This window comes from Stegodyphus dumicola, chromosome 2, assembly GCF_044657685.1.
Source record: "Stegodyphus dumicola isolate Sdum_Otavi_A_Nest chromosome 2, ASM4465768v1".
NCBI lineage: Eukaryota > Metazoa > Arthropoda > Arachnida > Araneae > Eresidae > Stegodyphus > Stegodyphus dumicola.
Window position 1 is genome coordinate 231,132,326 of NC_140769.1, and position 19,520 is coordinate 231,151,845.

The window sequence follows — 19,520 nt, forward strand, 5'->3', positions numbered from 1 at the left end:
AAACAGAATTTCCGATGCTGGAGCTCCCAAAGGATCTGTCCGCACAATATTAAAGCGAAAGTATGTTTAGATGTCCATCAAACAAAAAGTAGGATTGCTGCAAAAAATGGATAAAGGCCATATCCTTTGTTTCTCTAACCATTCCAAAATCTGTTCATAAATTTCGCGCTGCTCTGCGGCGGGGGGGGGATGCCGTGGCGTGCAATGAATTGGAAGTTGATTTGTCAGCACTATCCTTATCTTCAGGGCAGGTGTTTTTATTTTATTCAGCTTATAATTCCTTACTCAATGTAGTATTTCATCTCGATGTACTCGGTCTTTGATATAATTTAAATCAAATTCCTCGTCATTATAATTCGCTTCCGATAGTGAAGAAAGCGACAGAGGTTATTGAAAATGAAATAATTTCGATTAACAAATTAGTCGGTATTCTCGACACAGCAATTCAGGACTTGAACAAGAAATTATGTCTGTTTATACAGGGTTCGTAGCGGTCCTTATAAGTGCTTATAAGTCCTTTATATTTGAAAATAAAATATAAAGGCCCTTATAGGTGCTTACTATTTCTTTAAAGTCCTTATTTTTTGCCTTTTTTTTTTTTTTTTTTTAATGAACACGTTATTTTTCCCTGTACCAAAGCCAAAACTAAAACAACTTTTCTTCCTAATATGGAATGTCAGATGGTGAGTCATACTCCCGGAAATAGCTTTTCCCCCTCTCTCTGCATTAACATAACCTTTGGTATGCACGAAGAGTACGGACAGGTGCCCGTCATTCTATTGGTCAAAGAATTGGGAAAGCAGTAGAAAATTCCGCTACATTCAGCATTCTTTTCCTCCCACCCAAATAGTACACATGTTTGAATTTCTATCAAGATCTTAAAAATTTGCATTCTCGTTCTGCTTGGTGAGTTCATATTCGTGTTTATTATGATCGTTATGCTTATATTATGAGCATATGTATGAATGTTTATAATAACATAGTTGCAGTAACTGCTGGAGTATAGTAAAGTTCCAAAAATGGTTATGTTTTAACACTGATTAGCTTTCTAAGGAATAATATTCGGAATGGCTTAAATAAAGGGAAAGTAATCGAATAGTGAAAATAATTTCATTTTTTTGGCCAATATATTATACAGCACGAAGGTTTGGGAGGTCTCCCCTTTCTCCACAAAATCTTGAATATTGAAACTGTTACAGTTCGCTGCAAGACAAGCAACGGACCTTTTTTTTTTTGGTTACTTTCCAATCTGGATTGAATAGGACTAAAAGTTCTGCGGTCTACCAACCAAGCGAAGAATGATTCTATTCCGGAAATTTAACGCCGTCTGTTGAAAATTAGAATGAAAAACACCCCAGTTATTTAGTTCTTTATTCTCCCAATACCCGCAGTTGTTGATTCCGATTGCGTAATATCATGTAGGGAAGAATTACGGCGCACGTGTTGTGCAATAACGTTTGCGATATTTTGCAGAGATAATTAATTTTGATGTTCAGTTCGAGATTTGTTTATGAACACTTACTAACTGAAAGAGTTTTACTGTGCTTACTAAGCAGAATATTTTTCAGTTCCGTTGGTTTATTTTTATATGATGCACATATCAAAATGTCAAAAGCACTTATTTAGTGGAAAAATCTAAAGAACGGCTACAGTCTACCCTCCCTGTCCTCTTTTTCAGGTTTCGCTTGACTATCCAAATATTCGTCTAATCAGTAAGTGAAAAACCACATTAAATATTACATAACAAATCAATTTCATAGTCACTTCATTGCATCTGTGCAGTCCGAACAAATATGTTTACAGTGCTCTAGACATGAATTTTAAACAAATCTCACAGCTGAAACTCGTAATTCTAGTATGCTTGTCATTTTGGCAGGGTTTGCATCTTTTTTCCCCCTAAAGTCATTTCTTCAACAATAGCTAATTCTGCTTTTCGTTTCAACAATTTAAATTTCAGCTCACTTTGAAGAGAGTTAGGGCTTCTTCTTTCAACGTTTTCCTTCACAAGAGCATTTGCTAGCTTTCGCAGATATTACCTTCTAAGTAATTTTTCACTATTATTCGTTGAATGAATTATGTAGCTGTTGTTGCTGCTATATTCAGCATAGAGAAGAAAACTACAAGAGGCCAACGGCTGGTGTTCCTGGCAACATTGTAGGAAGCACAGAGTTTATCCACTGTATCCATACCTCCTTTGGTACGATTGTAAAATGTGATCATCTCGGGCTTTTTTTAGTCTTGGGTATTTTTATCTATTGCTATGTCATCATGATTTGAAATCAATATGATGTTTCTATAACGTTTAGGTACATAGGAGAGAAGTGTCATGTTTTCTAAATCCAAAAAGACTCGTATTGGGTTCCCGAGTTTTCGTCAGCTTGAACTGATCCGGAATTTGAGGTTTATAGTTTTTCAAAGTACCTACAAATGACAATTTTTTTCATCTATTTCTCGTACTAACTCAAAACTTGAAAACTAGTTATCTGGGGTTACATTTCTTCCAGTGTTATCAATAGGTTCTGTCAACCTTTTTACATCTTGTGGTTTGTTGCTTACGTAAAAAGACCATCTGGCTGCGCTCCAGCATAAATGTCCATATTGTATGAGTAAAACCTACGAGTGTCTACCATGGCATAAATTTTTATGCCATATTTGTTCGGTTTTTTGGGAATGTATTGAATGAAACCACATCTTCCTCAAAATCCTTCTAATTTCTCATCGGTTGTGACATTCTCTCCAAGTCTTCTGGCAATTAGAGACAAACTTTTCAAAAATGTCTCTTATTGAAGCCAAGCAGTCGACTCCTCTTCGTTCTGCTTTTGTGTTTATGTCATCTAGCCGTAAAGCTCTTAGTAAAAACAAAAATCTCCAAGTTCATTACTACTTTAAATTCCTCTATTCTCCACAGTTCCTCAAGATTCCAGAACTCTGTTACCATGATAAATACCAGCTAAGTAAAGTAAGCCCAAAAGAGCTTCTGCTCCATCCGTTTTTATGCTGTCAATTATACGAGAATAATTAGACTTTAAAGAAGAAATAAACTTATTCGTATCTTCAGCGATGATTTCTATCAAACTATCAGCAAAGAGGCATTTCCATATATCCAAAATATCTGTTAGATATTTAGCTTCACCGATGACTCCAGAAACATGAACACGTATATTACGAGGCGCTCGTTTAGTTTTCTTTTTATGCCATGTCCAAAAATCGATGACTTTTCTGTTTTTCATTTGATGAGCTATATACACTTTGGAAGAATTATCATCATTATTTCCCTCTTCAGAATTGCTCTCTGCACTTATCTCCGATTCTGAATCACCTTTTTCTGAAATTCGCTCTTCTTTATCTGTAATGCTTTTATCTAAAATAATGTCCTCATCGTCATCACTGTCACATAAAAGCATATTTCTTATAATCTCAAGATCCTTCGGATCATTTATGTCGAGCATTTTATTTTTATTCGCTATAACTGAAAAGAAAAGAACAAAAATATCATACATGGTCGCACGTATGTGACGCATACAGTGCTTCTATTTTATCATTAAAAGTAATTATGCACACAAATTATACAAAAGCATAAGATTTAGACGTAAAAGAAAAAAGACTTTCTATAATAAAAAAGAAAATTAGATATAACAAAAACTTACTTCAAAGGTCGCATGTATTTCTGGAATACAAATAGTAAATCTGCAGACTTGCGTTAACCCCTCAAAATCCAGCAGACGACTGAAAGATGGGCGAACGAAGAGGATAGAATAGCCAAGGACACGCGGTCATATAGCGCCTTCTGGTCTACGAAATTAAAATCTAGTGTATGTCACATATACGCGCGCCCGCTGGAAGGTTAAAGGATGACTGCATGAAGCAAATTTCTGTTTTCAGAAATGTTCCTTTTTTTTACTTAAATTACTTTGCTTGCAATATCTGTTAAGGGAAAACTGATATACAATGAAAATTTAGAAAATGTTCATAATTTAGATTTAAATCATTTAAATATCAATATGAGTGGATATATTTATTATTAGGTTCCAAACGAATACAATAAATATGCTTTATTATTATTTATTTTCTCTATTTTGAACTGAAATTTCATCATTAAATCTTGTAATATAGTTTTGTTCTTCATAGTTTTTTTCCTCTCATTATAAACTAGTTCTGTAAATTGAACTATTATTTAAAATTTTAAAAAAAAGTAATTATTTTCCATGGTTGAGGTAATGCTTATTTTCTCTTAATAAGTACTTCATTTCTCATTTTAAATTACAATTCTAATTTTTAAGGTTATGCAGTTGTGTATGATGTAATTATACAGGTGCTTATTTTTTTTCTTAAAATGTGCTTGAAAAGTGCTTATAGGTGCTTATTTTTTTAACTAAAATGTGGCCATGAACCTTGTTATAGAATTAAAGAGAAAGTATTATCACGTAAAACAAAGCAAATTAAAAAACTTACATTGAAAGAAATGTTTAATAATGTAAACAAATAAATATTAAGCTTTTTTTTTTTTTTTTTTTTTTTTTTTTGTAAATTTTGATACCCTTTAGATCATAATTGTTCTTTATTTCATAAATTATGGTTTCATATTTTTAATTTTATAATTTCTGCATGCCATCTTACCAGATTTAAACTTATGATCTATAATCTGGAAAAATCGATAATCCGGAATCGCCGAAGTCCCGATGAGTCCGGATTAACGACTTTTGACTGTATTAAAAAGGATCATTTATATTTACTGACTTTAAAATGTTATTGAATTGAGCAAATGTTTTAAATTTAATTGGAATTCTTGATATGATGAAATAAATATACCATGTTCAACTATTGAAAGTACTTGAAATAAAAAAAATTCTGATTCAAATTCGACTTTAAATTTTAGGAAAATAAGATGTATCGTATGTCAGTTGTAACTTGTGATAGTTTTGATATAATCTTGGATCTTATTTTTTAATTTCGTTTTAACAGTATGCTGAGAGTAATGCATACTGGGAAGGCTGATTTCCTTGAAGTGTTGGATTCATTAGTAGTGTGGTATCGTGTTTTCAACGTTGCTTTTATCAGTTTTCTGAATGTTAATGGCTTGAGTGTAAAGCTGCTTAATCTTAGTATGAAATTTAAACATACCCAATCATAATGTCTGGGTAAGTTGATTTATAATTATAACAAACATCATTATTTACAGATTGTTTCTTCTTCAATGGCCAGACAGCCCAGGATGGGCCCTTGACATCCTCAGAATCGAATTCCAAGCTGTGCTATTCATGGCCATGGACATCCAATTGGTTACTTTTAAAATTCTTAGTCTGTTCCCAAACAGTCGAGCCACCTAAGTTTAGGTCTCCATCTTGTTCAGGTGCTGAATGGTCTGGCCAAGATCATCTTTTCAGTTACTCAATTTTCATCCATTCTGCACAAGTGTCCTGCTCGTTTAATTTTCTGAATCTTTATATATTTTACTATATCTATTCCTTTAAATGATTTATAGAGTTAGTCTTTTTTTTCCATGTTGTTACATTTTATGCCACCGAAAATACTTCTCAAAATTTTTCAAAGACAGAAATGATACTTTTAACTTTTTCTGTCATTACCTAGGTCTCAGCATAAAGTCTTCGTTTTTCTGCTGAGACTTCAAATATTTTTTGAGACCGAAAAAACATCGCTTTCTTATTAGATTTCCAGGTATGTGAAGGAAAGCTGGCTGGTTCTTAGTAAAATTTTAATTGATCAAGCCTGATTGGGTTTATTAATTTTTGGTGTGTACTTAAAAATGCATTCTAAATTTCAAATTGTCTTGATATGATGTTTTGTTCCATGTTCAACTGTTGATAACATATGAAAATAAAACTATGCTGATCAAGACATGATTCTTAAATTTAATTTTTATATATTTTATTATATGAAAAAGGATTATTTATATTTACTGACTTTAAAGTGTTATTGAATTGAGCAAATGTTTTAATTTGATTGGAATTCTTGATATGATGAAATAAACATACCATGTTCAACTATTGAAAGTACATGAAATAAAAAAAAATTCTGATTTTAAACTTTAAGTTCGACTTCAAATTTTAGGACAATAAGATGTATCTTATGTCAGTATATTGTAACTTGTAATAGTTTTGATATAATCTTGGATCTTATTTTTTAATTTCGTTTTAAGAGTATGCTGAGAGAGTAATGCATATTGGGGAGGCTAATTTCCTTTGAAGTGTTGTATTCATTAGTAGTGTGGTATCTCGTGTTTTCAACGTTAATATTTTACTGGTATCTTTCAAATGGGCCATTCATTGGTTTATTTTACCAATAAGGATATTCACTTTGCTGAATTTTTTGCTTTATATCCGAGTCCTACTAAATTTCTGTTAATATGCATCTTTAAATGGGGTGGTGCTTACACTATGTCGATTAAGGAAATATTTGGTATTTTGATCTTAGCACCCAGGGCTTGTATATATAATATGCCTTGATTATATGAGGTGAAATTCCAACTTTCATTAATTATAAGTATACTTTTTGTTTTCTGCGAGTGACTTGAGGTGTGTGTGTTATACATCACTGGTGAAACCAACTGCTGTCAGGTAGCAAACAATAGAAACTTTTATTGGGTTGTCAAGTAATTTTGTTATGTAAATGGGGCTTTCCTGGGCAGTATTTGTATTTTACTCATTTTTGTTGTCTCTGTATTGTAGTATATAAAGTTTTGATTTGATTTTGTATTTAACTTTGAAATTTTTTCATTTTACTAAGGAAGTTGTCAAGTAGATGCTTACTATAGTATATTTATATATTATTAAGTTATCTGCTGGGAAAGCAGATTCTGAAGGATAGAACATGAAATTGGGATTTTGGGGGGAGTAAGAAAAATGCCTTCCTTTTTCTGATAAACACAAATAAAGCCTTTTGTGAATTGTTAGCTTAATATTGTGAATATTTTAAAACTTTAATACTTTGGAAAGTTTGACTGATCTTTTACTTAAAGTTTTTAATTGTGCAATGTTTTGTAATCCAAGATTAATAAGTGGTTATACATACAATATATATATATTTCTGAAGTAGAGACTTAAGTAATTTTTTCCCTTCTATCTGTGAAAATATGGAAGATTCTTTGGTATTGTATATTTTCCTTATGTTTTTGAGAACGGCATGGAGGGTCTTTGCTGACGTGTAAAGATTTTGTGTGTATTGAATATGTTATGAAGTAATTTGTCCTGTGGCTGTCAAGTATTTAAGTGATTATTAACAAGTCTAACTTCATGTAAAAGTTTCTGTGTTTATGCCAAAGAATAAATATTCAAGTAATCATAGCAAAGGATATGTGGTATTTCATTCTTAAACTTCAGTTAGATGCCAGAGTAGGCAGACATGTCCATCTGACAGGCCTATCTTTTATTTTCGTAGTTTGGTTGTGATGTCCAAAGTATAATATTTTATTCTTTTTGACTGCATGATCTTCTGGTATTTTATCTAAAATATTAATGGTTTTTAAATTTCCTTCGGTTTAAAAATAAGCAGTAGTTTTCTCATCATATTTATTTTTCCTCTCTTAAACTTTTAATTGTTTACCTCACCATCAGCTAAAGAAAAAGCAGCAGCTCCTTTTCAAGAGCATGAAATTTTGCATACTGAGAAAGTTAACAAAGTGATCATGAGATTGAAGTTCTTTATTGAGAAGCAATGTATTTAGACCAGGGTTGCCCCGCTATCTGGAAAACTAAGTCTGGGAATTTCATATGGCATTACCCCCAAAAAAAGAATCGCTTTCTCAGTGAATGACATGCGCGACTGTCATTCAGGCAGCTGGTGTGGAGCCAGTTTTCAGAGCTCTAATCAGATTGGCGTTTAGAAAGGCAAAGCTAAATTCATTGTAAGTACTTGTCGTATGCAAGTACTCTTTGTACAATTTATCATACGTAAGTACTTGGTGAGTATGAAAAAAAAATTATTAATCATTGAGCTTTTTTTTTTTTAATTTGGAGGCAGCAATCTTTGGAAAGTACATGGGCCGCCAATGGCTTAGGAATGTCCCTGAGAATCAAGACTCATTTGTGCGTGTGCAGTGCATGTTGAACTAAAGAAAATACCTTCCCGTTCTCGTAATAAAACAAAATCTGTTACCACTTGCACTACGACTAAACTTCATGATTGCATTACAATATAACAAGTGGTAGTGTCTCATTTATGCCGCTCTGCATCTGCGAGTGCAATCCAGAGCTGTAACTCGAGAAATAAACAGTCTTGTTGTTAGGCGACGTGTGCACCACGTTATTTTCATTTTTGTGATAAATGCGTATCGGCGTGGTGTTCACGTCGCTCACGGATTGAGACAAAAGCATCTCGACGTGCGTGGCATGTCTTTTTAGCGCAAGTGGTTAATCCTAGTATACAATATGCACAGGATTTGTCAAAATTTTGATGAGCAATAAATGGGTCGTATTGGTGTTGTGGTGGCAGTTTTCAAAATCATGCTAAGGCTGTAGCGAATATTAGGATTTTATTGCAAAATCTTTTAAACTTTTCATAAATGCCTTCTTTGTCATTTTGCAGTAAAAAAAATCAGTCATATAGGCTAACCATTTAATATAACTATATTTGCCGAAATATTGATTTTTTTGCGCAGTATGATATCATGCTATCACAAAATTTAATGTGCACATTTTTTGCTTATGTATCTGCTAAACAATTTTAAAATTTCATTAAATAGATTTCTTTCTTTTATTTAGCTGCAAAATGTCTCCACAAAGACACTTATTAATCCAGATTCTAAACTCTTATTACAGTTATAATAATAATAATGCTTTGGGGATTGTATACATGTATATGTCATATGTAATTGGCAAATTTTTGTTTTTTTAAGTGGCACCATAATTAATTTACCTCTCGGCACAGCCAAGGTGTGCTATGCAGATAGACAAGAATTAAAAAAACCCAGAAAAGTCTGAATTTCCTTCTCCTCTTTGAGTGGCAACCCTGTTGGACATGCAGTGACGGAAACATCTTCATACCAGTAATTGTTTTCATAGTTCCCTTTGTAGCTTTTTGTGTATTTTGGACCAAAGAACAGACTTTTATATCAGACTGAGAAGTACAGGTAAAGTATGGTTGAAAACCTGGATGTTTTTGAATGGCTAACTTTTGGTCAGGTACTCGGAAGGTGAGTTTGGCCTGTGAAAAATTAGCAAGATTGTAGAAAGTTTTCATCAGGCAAAAAAGAACAGTATAGGCAGAATTTTAAAATAATGGATTTTTGGAATGGCAGAATCCACAAGCAAGTGAATGTGTACAAATATAAAAAAAGGTAAAAGAACTGTCATGGAAATGAGAGAAAAAGGGCATGTACATAAAAGTATGACGTATTTAGATTTCCTGGCATTCTTAAGGAGGAAATAAAAATGCTGGTTTTAAGCATTTTCTATGAGCCTGAAGTAAAACTTTGTAGATACAATATCTGATACATATGTACAGGAAATTGAGGTGTGGTGAAATAAGCACTTGTTTCACCAAAATTTGGATTCCTTTTTAGAATTTGTGGCAGAAATATACAAGGCAAGAGAATTGATGCCAATAAAACTGCTTAATTTACTTCTGCAAAGAAAAATGCCCCCCCCCCCCCTGTCCATTGTGGATGAGGTTCACTGTGTTCTAATTTTAACAAAATTGTACCAAAGCATATGTTTTGACCATTTTAACAAGGAAATACATAATCTATTTTTCTTAAACAAAATATCATAATTATTATATCAGTATCATAAATTACTTCATACATACTTTGTTTGAACTTTGTTTATTAGGATTAAAATAATCAGTATTTGTTAGTTTTATTCCAAAAAGCCAAGAAAATGGAGTGCTATCTTCCTCTTAATAGAAGGGCTCTTAAATGGAATTTAACAGAAATGTCAAAAAAAATTATTGCAGTCTTGATAAGAAAAAAAAAAAAATTGGTGCTTCACCACCGTTCGTGAAAAACAAGTTGGTTTCGATAGAGATCCTAACAGAACAGTTGCAGATTTGTGTATATGCACAACTACTTTCTTTAGCTATCAAAATAGCTAAGTTTTACTTATTGGTTAGCAAAATGGCAATATAAAAAAAGCAGGGTTACACCTTACAATCACCTAGTTATACCTAATAAGTTTGTAAACCAGGATATCTGCTACCTACTGTTGACAGTGCATCCAAAGAAGCACATCCATGTGATTGGTTATGTTGGCATATCTGATCGGTTGATTTGTACATAAACTAGGTCTTTGTGGAAAACCTGCGAGGAGTGTACCTCCAAGAAATATATTTTCCCCTTAACTGCAAAATGTTTCAGCTAGGAACCCTCCAATGATAAAAGAGAAGCTTGTTTCTCCTACCTCATGTCATTGGACATAATCCCATTAGTCATTGTATTGGCCATAAAATGTGATGTGCATTATTAACAGCAATTGTTAAACCACAACATTCGGCCAAAAATGAATTTTCCGATTATGTGCGTATATTTATACATGTTGCTCGTTTTAAATAAGCTGTATGAATTGCAATTTGTTTTATGTTTAGATTAAATAGTATAGATCTTAAGTAAATTGCTGATTTGCATTAGTCGCCATTTAATTTCTTTTTTCATGGTTTTGTATAATATTTAGCAACAATTTGTACTTTCTGAACTCCAATTGCACCATTAGTTCTCTTGCCAAGCATTTTAAGTTTGCAAAGTCTTCCTTAAAGTTCTTTTTTTAGTTAGCCGTAAAACAGCAATTGTTAATATGGCGTGCTGGTTTTAAGCATGCCATATTAAATACTTTATTACATAAAATACCTTATTGTGGATTTTATGTTGCACTATTTGGCCATACTGTAAAATCTTTTTTGGAAAAATGCAATAATTTTACATTCAAAAAGGTTCTTAAAGCATTAAAAAATTTATAGAAGTTAAGTATGAGACCATAGGTGTTGGTAGTTTCAACGTTTAACTCGCTTCCATGTACACAGATTTTCCCATTACATTTTTTATCCCTGCTTTCAGCTGTCTTTTCTCATATTAGCAACATTCTATCATAGCCGTCATATTTGAATATTTAATTCATACTTCAGTGTCTTTTAGATACAACACTGGTGAATTTACCTTTTGCTCTCTATAATGAAGTCGGTCTTTGGTGAGAAAGTGGCATACTGATTAATGAGAAAGCAAAAATTTTGGACTCTAAATTTTGCATTATTATATTAACAAAATAGTGCATGTAATATTACATTCCTGTTTCTGCAGTGTGTTTTGGAACGAATTACTGAGGTTCGAGGCCACTGCTTATTCGGCGATAGATGTCAAAATTTGCAGTAAAACTTGTTTAATAGATAATATTATGCGAGGAAGCATTCATCAAAAAAGTTTTTTTTTTTTTTTTTTCTTTTGAACAGTTTAATTCATTTGTAGTTATGATCTCTGAAATATTAGAATAATGGTCATTGGTAAGAGCTTATGTAATTTGTATTAATTGCTGTAACTTAATAGTAAAGTAATGGTTAAAGTTTTTAAAATTCCTATTAATAATTATGCTTATTTAAAAATTACTGTAGTCCCACCATTAAAGTTGGGGATCTCCAAATTACAGCTCGTGTACATGGAACGCCTGACATATCCAGTATGTGTCCCAGTCCCCACCGCAGTTTATTTTGATCACATTTAGGAATTTACAACAAGAGTATATCTTAGCAATATAGTAATCAGAAGAAACAATAACTGATATATGTAATAAAATCGAACATTTTATTTGTAATTATAAGGAATTTGTCCTAAAAACTTATAATAAATAATATACTTGGAATACATAAAATGTTTTTATGTTAATTTTAGAGAATACTTCTGAAAGTGGAAATAAAGTCACGAACAAAATTGCAAAAATATTTTTAAGAGTATTGCTGCACTATAAATCATTTCAAAATCTTAAAAATGAGACTTTAAATTTGTTCTTAAACCACCCAAAGCTTCGATCTTTGTTCATTTGGTATTGTGGGGGGGAAACAACCTAGTTTTGACAGGACTTAATATGAGTGTATAATTCAGGCAGAAGTTGTTTTTCCTTGTAATTGTAAATTAAGGTAATTTATATGTTAAATCTGTATTAAATAACTTCCATAACTGCCTTTTGTTTTCCAAGTAAGCCAAAGGGTGATTTCCTTTCATTTAAGAAACATATTAGAACTTGTCTATGGCTAGTCAGCATAGTGTAATATGGCAAGTTATTTTCTTAAAGCATTTCAATGAACTTGCAGAATTGATGATTGAGTGTATGTAATCTGATATAACTAATAGCTGACATGATTGAACCATTTTCTAGAGCAACACCTTTATTCAGTTTTTGGTAAATTTTTTTCTTTTCCCTTTCTGGACTACATTTTTTACTCTTTCAAATATATCTGTTCTAGTAATTAATCACACTATGAATGTCTTCTCTCAAAGAAAACTGAATCTGAAGCATCTGTTGGCTTATCCATGGCCAAAGAGAATCACTCCAAAGTGTCAGTTTTTCTATGACAATTGAGTAAATATATTTTCTACAATATCACGTATTCAAGCCACACTGCTTACTGATGAGATGTTTTAAAATAAAGTTTTTCTGGACTCGTTTATTCTGTTCCATTAGTGCAGTCCTTCATTAATGAGGCACCATTGAATGCTATTGAATGAGCCAGGCAGAAGCTAGCATAAGTTGCTTCTTGTGCAGTATTTACTTTTGTAAATGCTTGCCGAGATTTTATCTTGCATTTCAATCATATTTTATAAGAGCTATGTTTGAATTTTGACTAATTTTGAGAATGTTTAGTCTTGTAATGTTTTATATTGGATTCTTTAAAGAATGGTATTGTTTCATTGTAAATTATACACATTGCCTTACTACTTGACTCAATATTAAATTATTAATGCCCTCATTGTTCTATAATTCACTCATCTGTTTTTTTTATTCATATTTGTAGAAATACCAACATACTTATATAGGCATATATCTCTAAATCAAAATAATGCATTTGTCGCTCCGAACTCAATGCGCAGCAGTCTGTTGTCTCCTGTAGCTATACCACCTGTTTCTCGGAACATATCCGAAAACACTCGCAAAATTTCATGGAAGCCTCCCAACTAGATGCCACATAGCTGCAATGGCATTTCCTTGACACTTGTGTATGAGTACCTGTACCATAGGTATTTCACTCGATGGCCAACACCAAAGCAAAAATTTGTGTACTATTCTAAAGTATAGTATGTTGGTATGAACTAACTAGTAGAGGTGCCATTTCGGACTTTTCCAGAAGGGGCAAGACTTGAAATGCCTTATCAGGTGAGAGGCAAGAGGATAAAAATGCCTTAAAAATATTAAAAAATTGTTCCCAAATTGTGAAAAATGAGTAATTTTTTTTTAATTTCAAAAGCTTGGAAATGACTCCCTTTCTCTCCTAAATACCGCCTGCTGGGTTAGGTCTTTGGGATTTCTAATTGAGATAAACATTAGCATTTTGAGATGTTTTGAATTTTAGTTTGTAGCATTAGTATCCTGTGCTTCTGTAAAAACAGTAAATTAAGTTTCCCTATATACAATTCTAGGCTTTTTTTATAATCTAATGTTTAATCCTTTTTTATGAATATTTTAATGAAAATTCTTTGTTCCGTCTGGAAAATTTCAATACATGACTAATGTGCTTTATTTTATTTTAGGTATGATAGATGCCTTTGTAAGAATTCCTAAAGAACAAGGTTTTCTTAGTTATTGGAGAGGAAATTTGGCCAATGTCATTAGATATTTTCCAACACAAGCCTTAAATTTTGCTTTTAAAGATAAGTACAAACAAGTTTTTCTCGGAGGAGTTGATAAGCGAACGCAATTTTGGCGTTACTTCTTGGGTAATCTTGCATCTGGTGGTGCAGCTGGAGCAACTTCACTCTGCTTTGTGTATCCTCTGGATTTCGCCAGAACACGATTAGCTGCTGACATTGGTAAAGCTGCATCTGATCGAGAATTCAAGGGACTAGGCAACTGTCTTGTCAAAATTTTTAAATCTGATGGCTTATATGGTTTGTACAGAGGCTTCAATGTATCAGTACAAGGGATTATCATCTATAGAGCAGCCTATTTTGGATTTTTTGATACTGCCAAGGGAATGCTGCCTAACCCAAAAAGTACACCATTCTTGATCTCTTGGGCTATTGCTCAAACTGTAACAACTGTTGCTGGTATTATCTCTTATCCATTCGATACTGTGAGAAGGCGTATGATGATGCAGAGTGGACGTGCTAAGTCTGAATTGATGTACAAGAATACACTTCACTGCTGGGGCAAGATTTACAAACAAGAAGGTGGAAAAGCCTTCTTTAAAGGTGCCTTTTCTAATGTTATTAGAGGAACAGGAGGAGCTTTAGTGCTTGTTTTGTATGATGAAATTAAGACATTCTTTTTTTAAAGTTGGTTCTTCATAGAAGGGAAATTATATTTAATATTTTCTTATGTCTAACTTATACATCACTGTTCCATTTACTGCATTCCTGTGTTGGACCAATTTTCATGCAGAATAAAAGTATTTTCATACCTTGAAATGAATTTTGTCATTATTTGGATATTTTGCGAGTTTTGTTTTAGAAAATAGTTTTGCTCTTATTTACTGTTGCAGTTTCTGCTAATACACGATTATGTCAAAGTAAACATTATTAGTAATTTGCATTATTACACATATAGCAATTAGGCACAAGTTGCAGATTATGCTGGAATTTTAAAGGAAAATATGAAAATTCATTTCTTGAAGGTAAAAAGCAAATTGAACTTGATGCCCCAGTTGATTTTTAACATAGTTAGTTATTCCTATTAAATTTTTGTATAAATTGTTTTATTTACATAAGTTTGTCCACACAAATATATGTAAATTATTTTCATTGTACTTAATGGTAGCCTTTTTATCTGATTTAATTTACATCTAAAATCATAGTGTAAAGACAAAGAATGCTAACTAATTTTAGAACAATCTCAGGCCATTTATTTAAAGTAAACATTTTATGTTTATGGTAGCCCTTTTTTGTGGGCTGTTCGATCTGCATTGTGATTTCTATGACAGAAGGGCTTCTCAAAATTTCCAAGAGTTATTCCATTGCTTTCTGGAGTTTTATCATTCATGATTGGTTTATGCATAGAAAACTCCTTTCAAGAGAAACAGTTATACGCGAAATGTCGGGACTTCGTAGGGAATACATATTTATTACTTGTATCAATATTCATTTTTCAAGAAATGCAGTGGTACTTTTCGAAATATGACATATTGGACTGTAATTGTTTGAATCATTAGTGATGGTGGGGAAGTCACATCTTTAAATTGGAATTTATTTGTTCTACTTTTTGTGCTTCCACTGCAGCAATGGCTCTTTGAAAGTCGTTGGGTAAGGAAATGGAATTTTTGTAAATAATGGATGTATAACTTTCTCTTTAAGTATGTGGATTGATCGTACCATTTTTTGCTTGTAAGAGAAGTTTGCGACAGTCTGTTAACTTGTCACTGAAGCTTTCATTGGATTGGTTTAGCAGAGTTGCCAACTCTCCCGATTTAGGCAGGAGACTCCCGTTTTTCGACCGCTTTCCCGCCAGCCCGATTTACAATATATTTCTCCCGACTTTTTCTTATTCTTAAAATTTCTCACAATTTTTATGGAACTTGGCTTAATACTTCATTATATGAACAAAAAAAAAGTGATTTTGGACGTCTGAAAGCAATTGAATTTGATCTAGATTATATCTAAAACAAAACCTTGCGAATCGGATGAGAATTTCTGCTTTGAGTGACAGCATATGTATCCAGAAACGTTCTCCAGTTCTCAAACGGGCATCGAACTCCACTGCGAGTCATCTGGCATATATCGGCTAATAAGCACAAAGCAAGCTCAAAGCTGTTAGTTGTATGTTCTTAAGTTATTCCGTTCATTTTGTCCCGAGTTGTGCGAGTACACGTGCCTTCGGGAAATACTTTTAGAAATTATCATCTTTTGTTATGTCTGCGAGAAAGGTGAAATACTCCCCTGCGTTTCAAAAATAGTAAACAGTTGACTTTCCTTCCATTATTTCCTCAAGGAAATGTAATAAATTTGCGATGTGTACCATCTGTCATTGCGATTTTTAGATTTTGCATGGTGGAAGGGCGGATGTTCTCAATCGCGTGTACACAAAAACACAAGGACAGCATGAGTTTTGAAAAAAATGAAAAATTTTTCTTCGGAAGCAAAAGACCAAAAAGTTATTAATGCAGAATGTCTGTTCTCTGCTTTTTTACTGGAGTACAACCTGCCACTGAATGCCTAGGATCACGCTACAGCTTTATTTAGAAAAATGTTTCCCAATAGTGAAATCTCTAAGAATTGCACAATTGCAAGGACCAAAACAGGTGCAATTGTTAAAGAAATGGGTTTGAAAAATAAATCTTCAGTTATTGGATTGCATTAAAACAGCCCTGTTCGGATGGAAGCAATAATACAGATTCAAAACTGCATCGAATTGTTTCTTTTTTTAATCCAGAGTTTTCAGAAATTGAGTGCAGTTGACTTTCTGTCCCCACTTTAGAATGACATTCGACATTCTTTAATATAGCACAGCTAATTATTAAAACTTTAAAAGAAAATGCAGTCCCTTTGGATAATTGCTTAGCACTTTGTGCCGATGATGCACCAGTGATAGTAGGCTTGGAGACTGGTGTTGCAGGCATCTTAACAAAGGAAAATTCAGATTTGCAGATTATGAAGTGCACCTGTCACCTCTTAAATTTAGCAGCTTTTTACCAATAAATGTGGATGAACACATTGTTGATATTTATTATCTTGAAAGGAGTTCTAAAAGGAAGGGAAAATTGAAACTGTTCCAACAACTGCATAATACTGAAATGAAAAAAATTTTGAAATATGTGTGTACATGCTGACTGTCTTTAAAGAAATGCTTATCTAGAATCCGTGATCAATGGAGCATTTTTGCATTTTTAAAGAAGTAAATGCTTCGAGAGTTAAGATAAAAGGCTCTATTGAAAGTTATAAAATACCTAAAGTAAATGGAGGTGTAGTTACTACTTACATTGTTAAAAATAGGTTTGAGAAAAATAATTTCTGCACCATTCAGCAATTCAACTGACAGTTCTCAAAATATAAGCGTAAAGCTGATATAAATTTCTCACAAAATAAAAAAATTGCTCAACACACGAAACATTTTCCGATTACTGCAAGTTTAGCTAAGCATGAATCTACCACTGTTCATAACATTCTGAATATGAAAGCAAAACCTGCCACTGTTCATAAGATTTGTACAAAAACTGATTACAGTGTCTTTTTGTTTTCTTAAACGATGCAAGTAATAAAAATGTTTTTTATGTGTAAGGTATTTTCGTGTTGCTTGAATTAGTAACTGTTTAAAGTTAATTCATTATTAAAAACTATAATTTTATCATTTTGTGAAAAAATCTGATTTTTGAGTGTCAGCTTGACAAGTATGATTTAGGTTTGTACGATTGTTTCTCTTAGTTTTCGAAAGTATGTAGACCTGTTTTTGTTGTCATTTAGGTGAACCCAGGCTTCATGAAGGGTCACTTGAATATTTTATTTATCTCCTAAATAGTTTTTGTCCAGGGTTTGACAGATTGTTCTGCATTTAGCCATATGCTAAAGCTTTTCGAAGTTATTGATTAAGTTTTTGATTAAAGGCTGCAATTCATATCTGCATTGACGAGAATTTTCTCATTACCTGCAGTTTAGAAAGAGTATATATCTTTTCCAAACATAATGATTAACTTTTTTTCCTTTCTAATTAATAATGTTTTTGCTTTGCACTTAGAAATTTTAACAATTCACAAATGTTTCTGTTTGTAAAGCATAAATGTATCTTTCAATCCAGTTTGTTTACATGTAGCATTTAGAAAGAACAGATTTAGAAGTATACAACATTTCAAATAATGTGTATTATATATAACCTAAAGCTGAACTATAGCATGCTAAAATAAAGTAACTCTCCTGGTTCTGAAATATTTTGATATGGCATGATTCTTGAATAATTCACAAATGTTAAAACAAAAATTAGGAAGTACACCCAACAAGTAGCTAATAAAACCTAACAAAATGCAGAAGCATCACTTTAAAGCAGTGTTTCCCAACTTTTTTTTTTTTTTTTTTTTTTTGGCTATGCCCCACCAAATTCTCTCTGAAATTCGTATACTTCCCCTAGCACATAATTTTTAATATTCAAAAATTGAAATGTTCATGAAAGAGTTTAGTAAGAAATCACTAGGAAATCTGTCAGCAAGCACAGTAAGTAAACTCAAAACATTTGGAGAACTGAAATTCAAATACAAAATTTTAATGAAAGTTTTTTCTATATTTTAAGTATTGGTAATTATTGTTTAAAATTAGTAAGATCCTTGCATTTGATGCTTAAGGCAAAGAGATTTTTTCAGGTTCCAATTTAGTTAACGTCAGTCTCAAGTTGTCTGTTTTATATCCAGCTGATTTCTATTTTAGCAGCAAATAATTTATGGTACTAAATCAGCATTCAGCTAAATATGAAGATGGAAACGTTAACAATAGTTCTCTTGTAAATATTGATTTTGGTTTACTCAAAGCCATGTAATCGCTCCTTTTATATTAGTTTTAATTGACTCCTCATTTTGCATTTCTGCGAGTTCTTGATACTGTGCATGTCTGAAATATCGGCTCAATCCACTAACATTGGCTGCACTAAGTTGGGAAATCTGTTTTAAATCAGCTGATAAAATTTTCATATAATCGACAGTAGCATGTATAGCGGTATCACCCATTTAACATTTTTGGAGTCAATGAAATTTGAAAATTTTTGTTGTAAATATACGCTTGACATAATTCAGTAAAATAGCGAAACTAAATATCTTTGCTTTTGCACCGAGAAGAGTTTTATTTGCTCCTTGAAACCGTTTATTCAATAAATAAAGTTTTCCAAAGAATATCGGCTAAATAACTCAAAAATGCCTTACCATCAACCGTTAACAGATTTTTCACTTCAGGTTTGTCGCTTAAAAAATGAGTATCAAATAGTTCCCTTTCGACAGCCCACTTACTTCAGTGTGAAGTATAATATAGTTTTGATTTTGATCTTCACAAAATAACTTGATTTTCTCATTTGGCACTAGCTTTAATAGAATTGATACAGTTTATAACTGAATTTAGTATTTCATATGGAACAAGCGAAATGTTTCTAGCTGCCCAGTTTTCCCCATGAATAAGACAATGCACAAGAAGCTTTTCTGGATTCTTATCGTTCATCAGTTTTAAGTAGCCCCTTTTTCTTCCCCATCCTTAGGAGCACCATCGCAGCACAAGATTATATATTTGACATCCAAGTAGTACTTTCAAATGATCTACAGAACACTTAAGAAAAATCACCTTTATCAATACATCTTGCGCAAGTTATAGTACGGCCTGATTCATCAATTGGCACCGAAAGGTTTCTTGTTTCCAACTTTTCAACAATTTGTATTTCAATATCCTCACTCATTTCATCTATTCTGTTCTA

The 19,520-nt window shown here is 32.5% G+C and overlaps 1 protein-coding gene across 2 annotated transcripts in view; it reads left to right on the plus strand.

The window, feature by feature from the left end:
• The window catches only part of LOC118204661 (ADP/ATP translocase 3-like), a 28,843-nt gene extending 14,286 nt beyond the window's left edge, over window positions 1-14,557 (plus strand). For both annotated transcript variants that reach the window (XM_035376963.2, XM_035376964.1), the window contains exon 2: window positions 13,682-14,557. In XM_035376963.2, coding sequence (XP_035232854.1) covers window positions 13,682-14,424 — 743 coding nt within the window. In that variant the 3' untranslated portion in view covers window positions 14,425-14,557. The remainder of the gene's footprint in view (window positions 1-13,681) is intronic.
• The last annotated feature ends 4,963 nt before the right edge of the window (window positions 14,558-19,520 follow it).